Here is a 14,653-nt window from a genome sequence, read left to right on the forward strand (position 1 = left end):
CAGTCGCCTGAAGCGGGAATTGAACCCGGGTCTCTGGCGCTGCGAGGCAGCAGTGCCTACTGAAACATCTGTAACCAGGAACCTCCAACAACCATTCCTGTCCCTCTTCTATCCACGTTTCCATGATGGCCACAACATCGTAGTCCCAGGTACCTATCCACGCCTTAAGTTCACTGACCTTATTTCTGATACTCCTTGCGTTGAAGTATACGCACTTGAACCCATCTCTGTGTCCGCAAGTATTCCCTGTCAGTGCTACCTTCTTCACAGCCTCCCCACATACTTGGACATCCTGACAAACAGCTAGCCTACTTGCTGGACTACAAGTCCGGATCCCATCCCCCTGCCAAATTAGTTTAAACCCTCCCGAAGATAGCTAGCAAACCTACCTCCCAGGATATTGGTGCCCTTCTGGTTCAGGTGCAACCCGTCCTGCTTGTACAGGTCCCACCTTCCCCAGAATGCAGTCCAATTGTCCAAATACCTGAAGCCCTCCCTCCTACACCATCCTTGCAGCCACGTGTTCAACTGCACTCTCTCCCTATTCCTTGCCTCACTGTCACGTGGCACCGGCAACAACCCAGAGATGACGACTCTGTCTGTCCTAGTTTTCAGCTTCCAGGCTAACTCCCTGAGCTCTTGAATGACCTCCCCACCTCTCTTCCTACCTATGTCGTTGGTGCCAACGTGCACCATGACTTCTGGCTGCACACCCTCCCCCTTAAGGATTCTGAAGACACGGTCCGAGACGTATCGGACCCTGGCTCCCGGGAGGCAACAAACCATCCGAGAGTCTCGCCCATGCCCACAGATTCGACTGTCCGTCCCTCTAACTATAGAGTCTCCTATAACTAGCGCTCTCCTCCTCTCCCCCTTTCCCTTCTGAGTCTCAGAGCCAGACCTCACGCCACAGACCCGGTCACTGCAGCTTACCCCTGCTAGGCTGTCCCCCCCACCAGTATCCAAAGCGGTATACCTATTGTTTAGGGGAATGACTACAGGGGATCTCTGCACTGCCTGCTTCCTCCCCTTCCCACCTCTAACTGTTACCCAGCTACCTCTGTTCTCTGGCGTAACTATGTCCCTGTAGCTTCTATCTATCACCTTCTCAGCCTCTCGAATAATCCTCAGTTCATCCAACTCCAGTTCCAGTTCCCTAACTCGTTCTGTGAGGAGCAGAATCTGACTGCATTTCCTGCAGATGAAGTCGGCAGGAGTATCCGTGGTCACCCCTACCTCGAACATCCTGCAGGAGGAACATTCCACTGCCTGCGCTGCCATTACTCTACACTTCGTCTCCAAAGCAAGAACACTGAGTAGCTTACCTGTGGACTTTAAAGTTAGGTTAGAGGAGGAGGATGGGAGGGAGGCCCTACTATGTAGGGCCTGGGGTTTAGAACACACCCACTCAATTGTCCACACACACCCAATTGTCCTTGAGTAGGTGGTGGTGAGCTGCCTTCTTAAATTGCTGCAGTCCACCTGTTGTGGCTTGACTTACAATGCTATTTGTGAGGGAATTTCAGGTTTTTGACTCAGAGACAGTGAAGGAACAGCAATATACTTCCAAGTCAGGATGGGATCTTGAAGGTGCTGGTGCTCCCATGCATCTGCTGCCCTTGTCCTTCTACATGGAAGCTGTCATGGTTTTGCAAGGTGCTCTCTGAGGATCTTTCATGAATTTCTGCAGCACATCTTTGTGTCAGCACACACTGCTGCTACTGAATGTCGGTGGTGGAGCTTGTTGATGTAGTGTCAATCAAGCGGGCTGCTTTGTCCTGGATGGTGTCAAGCTTCTTGAGTATTCTTTGAGCTGCATTCATCCAGGCAAGTGGGGAATATTCCACCACACTCCTGACTTGTGCCTTGTAGGTGGTGACAGGCTTTGTGGAGTCAGAAGGTGAGTTACTTGTAATATTCCTAGCCTTCAACCTGCTCTTAAGGGCGGCACTGTGGCTCAGCAGTTAGCACTGCTGCCTCACAGTACCAGGGACCTGGGTTCAATTCCAGCCTTGGGTGACTGTGTGTGTTGCATTTGCACATTCTCCCATTTCTGTGTGAATTTCCTCCCACAGTCCAAAGATGTGCAGGGCAGGTGAATTGGTCATGCTAAGTTGCCCATAATGTTAGGTGCATTAGTCAGAGGGAAATGGGTCTGGGTGGGTTACTCTTCAGAGATTAGTGTGAACTTGTTGGGCCAAAGGGCCTGTTCCCACACTGTAGGGATACTAATCTTGTAGCCACTGTATTTATGTGGTGAGTCCAGTTGAATTTCTGGTCAATGGATGTTGATAGTAGGGTATTCGGCGATGGTAACATAATTGAATGTCAAGGAGCGGTGGTTAGATTATCTCTTATTGGTGATGGTCATTTCCTGGCATTTGTGTGGCGTGAATGTTATTTGCCACTTGTCAGCCCAGGCCTATAAATTGTCCAAATCTTGTTGTATTTGAACATGGACTGTTTCAGTGTCTGAGGAGTTGTGAATAGTGCTGAACATTGTGCAATCATTGGCAACTATCCCCACTTCTGACCTTATGATGGAAGGAAGGTCATTGATGAAGCAACTAAAGATGGTTGGGCCTAGGACAGTACTCCGAGGAACTCCTGCAGAGGTGTCCTGTGGCTGGGATGACTTACCTTCAACAACCAAGACCATCTTCCTACGTGCCAGGTATGACTCCAACCAGCAGAGAGTTTGCCGCATGATACCCATTGATTTCAGTTTTGCTAGGCATTCTTGATGCCACACTCAGTCAAATGCAGCGTTGAAGTCAAGGGCTGTCACTCTCACCTCAACTTTACTAGGATGTTGCCTGGAATAGAGGGAAGGTCTTACGAGGAAAGGCTGAGGGACTTGAGGCTGTTTTCGTTAGACAGGAGAAGGTTGAGAGATGACTTAATTGAGACCTATAAGATTATCAGAGGGTTAGATAAGTTGGACAGTGAGAGCCTTTTTCCTCAAATGGCCATGGCTAGCACGACGGAACATAGCTTTAGATTGAGCGATGATAGATATAGGATAGATCTCAAAAGTAGTTTCTTTACTCAGAGTAGTAGAGGCATGGAACACACTGCCTGCAACAATAGTAGACTTGCCATCTTTAAGGGCATTTAAATAGTCATTGGATAGGCATATGGATGAGAATGGAATGGTGTAGGTTAGATGGGCCTCAGATTGGTTCCACAGGTCGGCACAACATCAAAGGCCACAGGGCCTGTAATGTGCTGCAATATTCTATATTCTAACTCTGGAATTCAGCTTTTTTGTCCATGTTTGAACCAAGCCTGTAATGAGGTCGGGAACTGAATGGTCCTGGTGAACCCAAACTGGGTGTTATTGAGCATGTAATTGCGAAGTAGGTGCTGCTTGACAGCATTGTTGATGACACTTTCCATCAACTAATGATGATTGACAGTAGACTGATGAGATAGTAATTGACTGGGTTGGATTTGTCCTGCTTTTTATGTGCAGGGTGTACCTGGGAAATTTTCTACATTGTCAGGTAGATGCCAGTGTTTTAACGACTGGAACAGCTTGGCTGGGGGAGGGGCAAGCTCTGGAGCACAAGGCTTCAACACAATGTTGGCAGGGCCCATAGCTTTGCAGTATCTAGTGCCTGCAACACTGGGGGAGGGATCTGAAAACCTCAGACTTGGGAATGGCACATGGACAACTACAGAGACCCTGATGAATTGAAGAATTGTCAGGAGCTTTATGTAAAACATAAATACGAGCAAGTACCAGTGGACTGAATGGCCTGCTTCTCTATTTTAAATTTGATGTAATACAAATGGTCCAGGGATCCAGGAAGTAGTGCTGGAGGAGGCAATGTTGAGGCAGCTGCCCCAGTGCCCAGGTATAATGACCCCTTTCCTAGATGACCAGGCCTAGCTCCCACTTGCACAAATCATTACTCCAGGTTTTGAGGCCTCATCCCTAATATGTCAAGGCCCACCCCAAACTGCTAAAGCTCCTTTCCACAGTACCATGTGCCTTCCCTCAGATTGCCAGGCTCTCTGTAGTTGTCCATGTGCCATCCCTAAGTGCTGCATTGCTCAGATCCCATGGTGACTGCCAAGTGTCCAAACAATGCTCTGAGGTGATCAGACCACCCTACAAGTTGTTTAGGCCCCTTTCTCAGATATCCAGGCCCTGCTCTGAGGTAGCTCCCTCACTCCTAGACCAGAGAAAAGACACGAAGATATTCAGACCGCTGCTCATTAGGTCCAGGCCCCTGGCCAAACTCTCCAGTTAGGGTCTTGACTTTGCCCCAGTGTAGACCTCTCCTCCAGGTCGTCAGGCTCTTCCCAATATCTGGCCTCTCCCCTGTTTGAACAAACTCCTCATTAGTGTCATTTCCAAGTTACCAACATTCCCATGTCAAGGATCAAAGCCAGCTTCTAAGGCCCGTCCCTAAGATGCCCAGTTCCTGCCTTTGTGGAAGGAACAATGTGCAGACCTCCGCATAAGATATTCAGACCCCAACCCCAGTTGCTCAGGCCACTCCATCAGGTGTTCAGGTTCCATCCCTAGTGGCAACACCCCTCCCCAGGTCTTCATTCCCCTCCCAAACAGGACTGACCTCTTATTCGTGCCTTGGCCCTTCCATTAGTACTGTAGCCGTACTTCAAGGTGGGAAGGTCCCAACCTCAGGGAACTAGGAATTATCCAATGTACCAAAGGCACATTCCCAGTCAACAAGGGTACATCCCAATGTGACCCCCTTTGCAAGATGTCCAAGTCCCACTTCTGGGAGTCAAGGCCACACTCACTATGTGTATCAAAGTCATGTCCTTGTTGTGCAGATCAAGTGATACCCAAGGTGATAGGTCCTTGCAGAAAATGTTGAGGCTCTGGCCCCAGGGGAGAAGACCACTCCATCAATATCAAGATCTCACACCCAAGGTTTGTGGACCCACCCTAGATGTCAATCCCCGCTCTTCTATGTGTCCAGGGTCTTCACCCATGACCATTACTGAGGAACTCAGGTACTTTCTCCAGGTCATAGAGTCATAGAGATGTACAGCATGGAAACAGACCCTTCGGTCCAACCCGTCCATGCCGACCAGATATCCCAACCCAATCTAGTCCCACCTGCCAGCACCCGGCCCATATCCCTCCAAACCCTTCCTATTCATATTCCCATCCAAATGCCTCTTAAATGTTGCAATTGAACCAGCCTCCACCACTTCCTCTGGCAGCTCATTCCATACACGTACCACCCTCTGTGTGAAAAGGTTGCCCTTGGGTCTCTTTTATATCTTTCCCCTCTCACCCTAAACCTATGCCCTCTCGTTCTGGACTCCCTGATCCCAGGGAAAAGACTTTGTCTATTTATCATATCTATGCCCCTCATAATTTCCGATAGGAAGGATACCAGAATTGCACACAACATTCCAACGTGGCCTAACCAACGTCCTGTACAGCCGCAACATGATGTCCCAACTCCTGTACTCAATACTCTGACCAATAAAAGAAAGCATACCAAACACCTTCTTCACTATCCTATCTACCTGTGACTCCACTTTCAAGGAGCTATGAACCTGCACTCCAAGGTCTCTTTGTTCAGCAACACTCTCTAGAACCTTAGCATTTGCCTGCGACATTTGGCTAGGTGCCAAGACCTCTTTAATGAGGTGACCAGGCCTTTAACCTAATAACCAAGCCAATATTTTTGTTGCAAAGTTATTCTTCATTTGCAAAAATGTGTCTTTACGTACATCCAAACAGTTCCGTACAGTCTTTGTAGAGGAAAAAAACATTCCTCAGAGCTTCCCTGCAGTTGTAAACAAAGGCAATTTCAAAACAATCAAGTTTCTGCTTACATTCATTTTGAGGCAACAATAGGTCTGACAACTGAACAGACCCTCTTTATACTTTGGCAGAAAGACCTTAGACTGTGGTTTTTCCCCACTGTGCCTTGGTGGCAGCTGCCCCAAGCTTTAGTGCATCCCTCAGCATGTAGTCCTGGGCCTTGGCATGTGCCAATCTGCAACACTTAGTCAAGCTTAACTCTTTACGCTGGAAGACCAACAAGTTTCAGGCAGACCAAAGCACAGCTTCTTTTACTGAGTTAATGATCTTCAAGTCAATGTTTGTCTTCATGTGAATACCAGGGAACATCCTGCAAAGCACAGAGTTCTATAGCATGGAACTGTTGGGATGAACCTTGACAAAAACTATTGCATCTCTCTCTGGACCTTCCTTGGAAAAGCACATTCCAGAAGGAGAAGTGTGACAGTCTCTCCTTCCTGCAGCTACTTTAAGGACAGTGTGCAGTGGTACAGACAGTCCGTATACTTGAGGGATCTCACAAGCGGTGCCCTTCTCACCACTAGCTAAGCAACGTCTTAGAACATAGAACAAAGAAAGTTACAGCATAGGAACAGGCCCTTTGGCCCTCCAAGCCTGCGCAGATCCAGATCTTCTATCTAAACTTGTTGCCTATTTTCTAAGGATCTATATCCCTCTGCTCCCTGCCCATTCATGTATCTATCTAGATACATCTTAAATCTTGCCATTTCTATCACTCATTTTCACAGGGACATGTCTGTCCTGCACTCTCATCAATCTCTCTTTAAAGGCCTCCCACATATCAAATGTGGATTTACTTTCAAGCAGCTGCTCCCAATCCACATTCCCCTTTAAATCTTTCCCCTCTCACCTTGTATAGGTGGCCGCAGTTCTTTGACTCTTTGCAGTCCTTAGTCGCCCTTACTATTTGCAGTTTTTGCAGAGGGACACTTTGCGGTCCGCAACCATGTGTCCTTATCTCCTGCAGGATCGGCACACTTTAGGCTGTCCCATGTATGTCAGGTAGCCTCAGCACCCTCCCATCACGAAGTTGGATTGTGGGTGGAGGATGTTCTCACTGGTTCCCACTCCCACCCTCTGAGTCACCCTGACCTGACACCCGCTGATCCAGATTCCAAAGAGATCTGCTATATCAGTGCTGCCTCCAAGCTGTATGTACCTTTCTAGAAAGGTCAGAACATCTGCTGCTGGCACGTGGGGATTGTGGATATGGATTGCAACAATCTAGCTCTATGCACTGGGAAGATGAACAGTAGCACTGCAGACAGGACAGAGTGGGGTTCTTCCCATCCTTTTTCTTCAAATACATTCAGGAGACATTCACATTGCTTCACACTCAGGAAGATCACATCAAATTACCACCGGTTGGGAAATTCTGCAGGTATTAAATATCTGCTGCTTGGAGGCTGCAGCAATCCAGCAGGGTCCACTTCCCAAAGAAGGCACGATCGACCAGCATTCCTCCCCCATCTTCTTCACAGTCACTCACTTCTGCTTCAAAGCACCAGGGACCCAGATTCAATTCCAGCCTCAGGTGGAATCTGTGTGGAGTTTGCATATTCTCCCCTTGTCTGCATGGGTTTCCTCCTGGTGCTCCAGTCTTCACCAATCCAAAGATGTGCAGGTTAGGTGAATTAGCCATGGTAAATTGCCCATAGTGTTCAGGAATGTGTAGGTAGGTGCACTAGTCAGGGGTAAATATAAATTAATAGGGTGTCGGAATGGTCTGGGTGGGTAACTTCAGATGGTTGGTGTGGTCTTGTTGGACTAAAGGGTCTGTTTCCACCTTGGCCCCTGAGGCCTGTTTGAACTGGTCACATATGCACATGAGTCTGTGCACGGACAGCGGATCTGAGCAGAAAACGGCGATGTCATCCGTGTACAGGGAGGCCTTAACCTGCAGGCCCCTGCTGCCAGGAATAGTCACCCCTCTCAGGCTCGCATCCTTCCTGATGGACTCAGCAAATGGCTCTATGCAGCACACAAACAAGGCAGGAGAGAGGGCAGCCCTGTCTGACTCCAGATCTGACTGGGAAGCTATCTGATTCCCACCCATTGATTGAGGCTGCACTGACAATGTTGGTGTAGAGCAGTCTGATCCAATTTCAGATTCCCTCCCCAAAGCCCATTTTGGAGAGAACATCTCTCATATACCTGTGTGATATCCTGTCAAAGGCTTTCTCCTGGTCCAGGCTGATCAGGCGGGTATCCAACCCCATGTCCTGCACGTAGGCGATCGTATTCCTGAGGAGCGCAAGACTCTCAGCGATCTTCCTGCCCGGCACAGCACAGGTTTGGTCAGGGTGAATCACCGACCCTAGAGCAGACCTGACCCGGTTGGCGATTACCTTTGACAGAATTTTGTAATCCACATTCAATAGTGAGATTGGTCTCCAATTTTTGAGTTCCTCCCTCTCCCCCTTCCACTTGTAGACGAGGGTGATGATGCCTTTCCTCATGGATTCACTGCCCGAAGCATACTGACATACACCTCCAGCAGGTCCTGGCCAATCAAGTCCCACAGAGCGGAATAGAGCTCGACCGGTAAGCCGTCGCTTCCGGAGTTTTGTTCTTTTCGAAGGACTCGAGGGCCTTTGTCAGCTCGTCCAGAGATAGCGGCTGATCCAGCCTCTCTCGTGTTCTGTCGTCTAAGACCTCCGTGATAGAGGACAGGAACGACTGGGAGGCAGTGCTGTCGGCCGGCTTCGCGTCATACAGACTGGCATAGAAGGATTTACTGATCCTCATGACGTCAGCCTGATATGACGTTAGCGAGCCATCTTCTTCCTTCAGGATGCTGAGCACTGAGCTCTCTTTGTGCACCTTCTGGAAGAAGAAACGTGAGCAAGTCTCGTCCTGCTCCACCGAGCGGACCCTGGACTGGAAGATTATCTTGGAGGCCTCCGAGGCAAAGAGCGAGGCTTGCTGGTCCTTCATCTCCTTGAGGTCCTCCATGACACCCACCCCCATCGTTTGCAGCAGGAGCAGGTTCTGCATACTTTCCTGGAGCTGGGACAGTTTTCCCCGCCTCTCTCTCGCCTCCTGAACACCTTTGAGGATGAAGAACCTCTTGATGTTCCCTTTTACTGCTTCCCATCAGTCCGCTGGGGACTCAAAGAGGGGCTTCACGGTTTTCCAACCTGCGTAGTCCCTCTTGAGCTCCTCAATGTTTCCCGGGGTCAACAGCTTTGTGTTCAGCTTCCACATTCCCTTACCAGCCCGCTGCTCGTCCTGTAGATGACAGTCGGCCAGCAGGAGGCAGTGGTCAGAGAAGAACGCCGGCTTGACATCGGTGGATCTGATCAAGAGCGTTCGATAGACCCGTCTGCCCGTGACCAGGTGTATCTACGCTGCACTCCGTCTGCAGAGGTGCTGAAGACGTCGTGCAGCTTGGCATCTTTTACCGTGTCCATCAGGGCTCTGGACGTGGCGTCCAGTTTACTCTCCCCCCCCGCCGGATCGTCCATCTGCCTCAATGATACAGTTGAAGTCTCCGGCCAGAATGACCGGTCTGGACGTAGCCAGCAACAGTGGAAGCTGCTGCAGGACGGCCAACCGTTCACTCTTACCCACTGGGGCGTACACATTAATCAGTCTCAGGGGAGCATTCCTGTACATGATGTCGGCGACGAGGAGGTGGTGAAGTTGCCTCCTCGCAACAGGATACCCAGGCCGGAGGCGCGGCTATCGTTGCCCCCCGACTAAACTGACGGCCCATGGGCCCACAAGCTCGACCATCTCCTGTAGCTGCTGAGGTGCGGTATCCCACACTCCTGCAGAAACAGGACGTCGGCTTTAGCGTTGGCCAGGAAGGCCATCGTAGAAACACATCGCATAGCCGATTTGATGCTACGCACATTGATGCTGGCAATTTTTAACCCCATTTTTACAGTTTACAAGGCTAAGATCAAGTGTCTGTTCTTATCAGGACAGGGGTCGAGTTGCGAGTCATCAAAGCTAGTGGAGATCATTGCTGGATTGCTGACGTTGGAAGATCGCTTGGTTGTGCTGACCTGCTATTGAAGGATCTTCATGCTGGCTTCGGCCTAACGCCAATTCAGGGACCAGCCAACCTCAGAGCTATGGCCTCAACAGCTGCCCGCAGCCCTGGGCAGGGGGTTCGAAACACAGTCCGGGTGACTGTGAAGAAGGTAGAGGGTCGTACACTGGTGGATCGCATCCTATTTATTAAGAAGGTACTGCTGGGATGCTGTGGGTTCGCTGCAGCGGATGTGTACTGCCTGCAGGATTTCCCTGGGGCAGGCTACTTTGACGTGACCTTCAGGAGTGTGAAGCAGTGTGAACAGCTCCTGAAGGTCTTCAAGAAGAAGGAAAGGGAGCCGCTGTTTTTCATCTTGTCGACAACCCCATTTTGTGTGCTCCCTGCACAGAGGAATCGGGTTGTTACAATCCATATGTACAACCCCTATGTTCCAGCGGCTGATGGCCTGACCTTCCTGGGAAGGTACGTCCAAGTTGAGGGAGAAGCCACCGATGTGATCGACCCCTTTAGGATCTGGACCAGTAAGCGGCAGGTCAGGGTGACTCTGAGGGTCAATGGCAATGGGAACATTCTCCACCCACCCTCGAGCTTTGCAATTGGAGGGAACAGAGGCTACCTGACATATGCAGGGCAGCCGAAAGTGTGCCGAACCTGCGGGAAGTTGGGACACATGGCGGCGGACTGCAAGGGGACCATCTGCAGGAACTGCAAACAGGAGGGTCACCTGACTAAGGACTGTCAGGAAGAAAAGAGCTGCAACCTGTGCGGAGAGGTGGGCCACATGTACAAGACCTGCCCAAGACGGGGGGGCCCCACTTACGCACAGATGGCTGGAGGTGGCAATGCGAGGCGTGGACCCCCAAAGACCAGTAATGTGCACCCAGACAGCAGGGAAACAGAGTCTGGTGGCACCCAGAAAGAAGAACAGGCTGGAGTAGAGGAGGTGGCAACCAGCGGAGAGACACAGCAGCTGATCCTAGCTCTAGCTGGGCAGATGGAAGCAATGGAGGAGAAGGTAATCGAGCAGACAGAGGAGTGGATACCTGTTAAAAACAGGAAGAGAAAATCCGGCCAGGCCCCCAAAGCCTCCCAGCAAAGGGGGAAAAGACAGCTGCACGAGGGAGGGACGGCCAGCTCTTCGGATGGGGAAGATGGGCGCACAGAATGTCAGCACCACCAGAAGAAGAGACAGAGCGCCGTAGATAAAGAGGAGGGCATCTCCTCCCAACCAGGAAACAACGGACCCCCCGAAGTCCACCCTCCACCCAGTGAGAACCAGGGGGTACCCACTGCCCCACAACCACAGACAACTGAGAGCTGTGATCCTCTGACAGTCCCATTGTCAGACACAGAACTGGACGGTGCGGACCCTTGCCTTGGCTCAATGACTCCAGAGCAGGTAAATGACCACAGTGAAAGCCTGGATAGCTACCTCAGCCCAGCGAGGCTCCAGCAGTTCGTGCTCACCATGGGGATGCAGACAGCTTCCCCAGAGACAGGACAGTCAAATGGACAACGGTAACCCCATACACTGGGATTAAAAAAGGTTCATTTGCTATAGTATAACAGGACACCCACTTAGTAGGTGGGTCCTGCTGAAGCCACAGCTAAATAATAAGAGACTGGATGGTTAATAAAGGGAACTGTAAATAGGATAACTGTAAATTCGAGTAATTCAATCTGTTCTTTGTAATGTTAAGACATGCAATGTATATATCTATGAACGACATGACAAATTGTACAAGTACCAAAGATTTATTTCTATGAATAAAGTATATTTTGAAAGAAAAAAAAAGTAGGGATGCTATGACCCTGTGTTCCAGACACCTTGGCCTGGGGCTCAGGTATTTACAATGCCATTGCTCTTGTTGGCTGGACACTGAATTGGTGTTAGGTTAAAGCCAGCAAGCATTCATCAATAGCAATTCATCTCAACCAACAACCTTCCAAAGCCCAGCTACAACCCAGCGATCTCAAAATCTTCTGATGACTAGCAGCTTACACTTTATCTTAGCCAAAACACCAAGAAACCAGAAAACTAAGCCAAAAACCATTTGTCTTGGGCCCTACCCTCAAGTGCTAAGGTCCTATCCTAGCTGTTCAGACACAAGTTTCACACTTTAGCCCAAGGTATCCAAAATCCCCAAATTCTAGGTGTCTTCTGGACCTGACTTCTCCAACAGGGCTCAGGCCCCTATGCTCGTCTCCAGCTCTGCCACCAGCCTTCTAGGTCCTTCCCCTGGAATGAGGCTCCACTACCTGCTACCTGCCATGGCCCCAGCCTCTTAACCCCATTCCTGCCCACGTGTACCAAGGCTCCACCCTTAGTCCTGGCCTTTTTTGGCCACTCTTTTGGCCTCCTACCCAACACATGTGGCCCCAGGCCCCACCCCTGTGTTTCAGGTCCTGCCCCATGTCCCCAGGCTCCACCCCTGTGTCCCCAGGCCCCACCCCTGTGTCCCCAAGCCACACCCCCGACTCCCAAGGGCTCACGCCTCGAGTCCCAAGACTGCCACCGTGCCCCAGGCCCTCCCCCATGTTTTTGGTGCCACCCCCAAAATCCTATGCCACAAATGCACGCCATGCCAATGAGCCCACCACGAGGTACAGGGGTCAACCCTGTGCATAAGGCCCCGCCCCTGTGTCCCCAGGCCCCATCCCTGTGACCCCACACCGCACCCACTGTGTATTAGGCCCCACCCTGTGTCCCCAGACCCAACCCCCATGTCCTTAGGCCCCGCCCCCGTGCCCTCAGGCCACACCCCCGTGTCCCCAGGCTCCCGCCCCCGTGTCCCCAGGCCCCGCCCCGTGACCCCAGGCCCCACCCCGTGCCGCCACGCCCCTCTCCGTGCCCCTAGGTCCCACCCCGTGCCGCCAGGCCCCGCCCCTCGCCCCCAGGTCCCACCCCATGCCCTCAAGGCCCCGCCCCCATGTTGACGCGGTTCTGCGGCAGAGGCGGACGGTAGCAGTTGGCCGATGTCTTGTCCTTGTCCCGGCGCCATGGCTGAACACTTCTCGCTGTCTGACTGTGATGTTATCGGTTTCGACCTGGATCATACCCTGTGCCGGTATAACGTGAGCGACACCTTCGCGGTGAGTCTGGGGCAGAGCGAGGGCCCTCCCTCTGTTTCCCCCCCCGCCCAGCTCTCTCGCCCTCAGCCTCCGGGGAGCGACAGGTTGAAGCTCTGGGGCCGCCTGGAGCCTGGAAGCAGCGGCGGCAGCAGCAGTGGGCCCCGAAGGCCGGCTCATCACCGAGCTCTGCCGCCAACGAGACACTGGGGACAAACCTGTGGCTTCCCCATTCACACACCGCACCCCCTCTCCCCCCCCACCCCCTGTCCCCTCCCCACCCCCTGTCCCCTCTCCCCCCCCCCACCCCCTGTCCCCTCTCCCCCCCCCCCCCCCCACCCCCTGTCCCCTCTACTCTCACAACTCCTGCTGTCTCACACCTCCCCCCCACGTTGCCTCCCCATTACACCCGACTCCCCCCCCCAATTCCCCCGACCTCCCCCAATTCCCCGCCTCCCAGTTTCCCCCAACTCCCCATTTCCATCACCCCCACCCCCCCCCCCATTTCTCCCCAATTCCCACACAAAATTTCCCGCAGCCCCCCATTCCCACCACCACCCATGGCCATGCCTGTCCCCTCCAGTCCCCCACCTCCTGTACTCCCCCACCCGTAGTCCATTTCCCGCTGTAGTCAGTCCCCCCACCGTAGCCCGTTCTCCCCCCCCACCGTAGCCCGTTCTCCCCCCCCCACCGTAGCCCGTTCTCCCCCCCCACCGTAGCCCGTTCTCCCCCCCCCCACCGTAGCCCGTTCTCCCCCCCCACCGTAGCCCGTTCTCCCCCCCGCCGTAGCCCGTTCTCCCCCCCACCGTAGCCCGTTCTCCCCCCCACCGTAGCCCGTTCTCCCCCCCACCGTAGCCCGTTCTCCCCCCCACCGTAGCCCGTTCTCCCCCCCACCGTAGCCCGTTCTCCCCCCCACCGTAGCCCGTTCTCCCCCCCACCGTAGCCCGTTCTCCCCCCCACCGTAGCCCGTTCTCCCCCCCACCGTAGCCCGTTCTCCCCCCCCACCGTAGCCCGTTCTCCCCCCCACCGTAGCCAGTTCTCCCCCCCACCGTAGCCCGTTCTCCCCCCCCACCGTAGCCCGTTCTCCCCCCCCCACCGTAGCCCGTTCTCCCCCCCCACCGTAGCCCGTTCTCCCCCCCCACCGTAGCCCGTTCTCCCCCCCACCGTAGCCCGTTCTCCCCCCCACCGTAGCCCGTTCTCCCCCCCACCGTAGCCCGTTCTCCCCCCCACCGTAGCCCGTTCTCCCCCCCACCGTAGCCCGTTCTCCCCCCCACCGTAGCCCGTTCTCCCCCCCACCGTAGCCCGTTCTCCCCCCCACCGTAGCCCGTTCTCCCCCCCACCGTAGCCCGTTCTCCCCCCCACCGTAGCCCGTTCTCCCCCCCACCGTAGCCCGTTCTCCCCCCCACCGTAGCCCGTTCTCCCCCCCACCGTAGCCCGTTCTCCCCCCCACCGTAGCCCGTTCTCCCCCCCCCGCACAGTCTTTTGCCGCAGTCTCCCCCTCTTCCCCACCCCCCCGCAGTCCGTTCTCTCTTCTCCCCCCCCTCAGGCAGTTTGTTCCCCCCCCCCCCCCCAGCAATCTGTTCTCTCCCTCTCTCCCTCTCCCCCCCCCCCCCGCAGACTGTTCTCTCACACACACACACACACACACACACCCCCGATCCGTTCTCCTGCCCCCTGCAGTCCATCCTCGTCCCATAGTGCGTTCCTCCATCGTAGTGAGTTACCCCGTAGTCAAACGCCTTACTAAAGTCGATGTATTTGAC

The 14,653-nt window shown here is 53.2% G+C and overlaps 1 protein-coding gene across 7 annotated transcripts in view; it reads left to right on the top strand.

The window, feature by feature from the left end:
- Positions 1-12,764: 12,764 nt before the first annotated feature.
- nt5dc1 (5'-nucleotidase domain containing 1) overlaps positions 12,765-14,653 on the top strand; it is a 568,470-nt gene continuing 566,581 nt past the window's right edge. For all 7 annotated transcript variants that reach the window (XR_015753733.1, XR_015753734.1, XR_015753737.1 and 4 more), the window contains exon 1: positions 12,765-12,914. Coding sequence is in view for 4 of the 7 variants with exons in the window: in XM_087981159.1 (XP_087837285.1) it covers positions 12,798-12,914 (117 nt within the window). In the remaining 3 variants the exon portion in view is untranslated. The remainder of the gene's footprint in view (positions 12,915-14,653) is intronic.

This window comes from Chiloscyllium plagiosum, unplaced genomic scaffold (assembly GCF_037043375.1).
Source record: "Chiloscyllium plagiosum isolate Xiang-an unplaced genomic scaffold, Cpla_swu_hap1 HiC_scaffold_3, whole genome shotgun sequence".
Classification (NCBI taxonomy): domain Eukaryota; kingdom Metazoa; phylum Chordata; class Chondrichthyes; order Orectolobiformes; family Hemiscylliidae; genus Chiloscyllium; species Chiloscyllium plagiosum.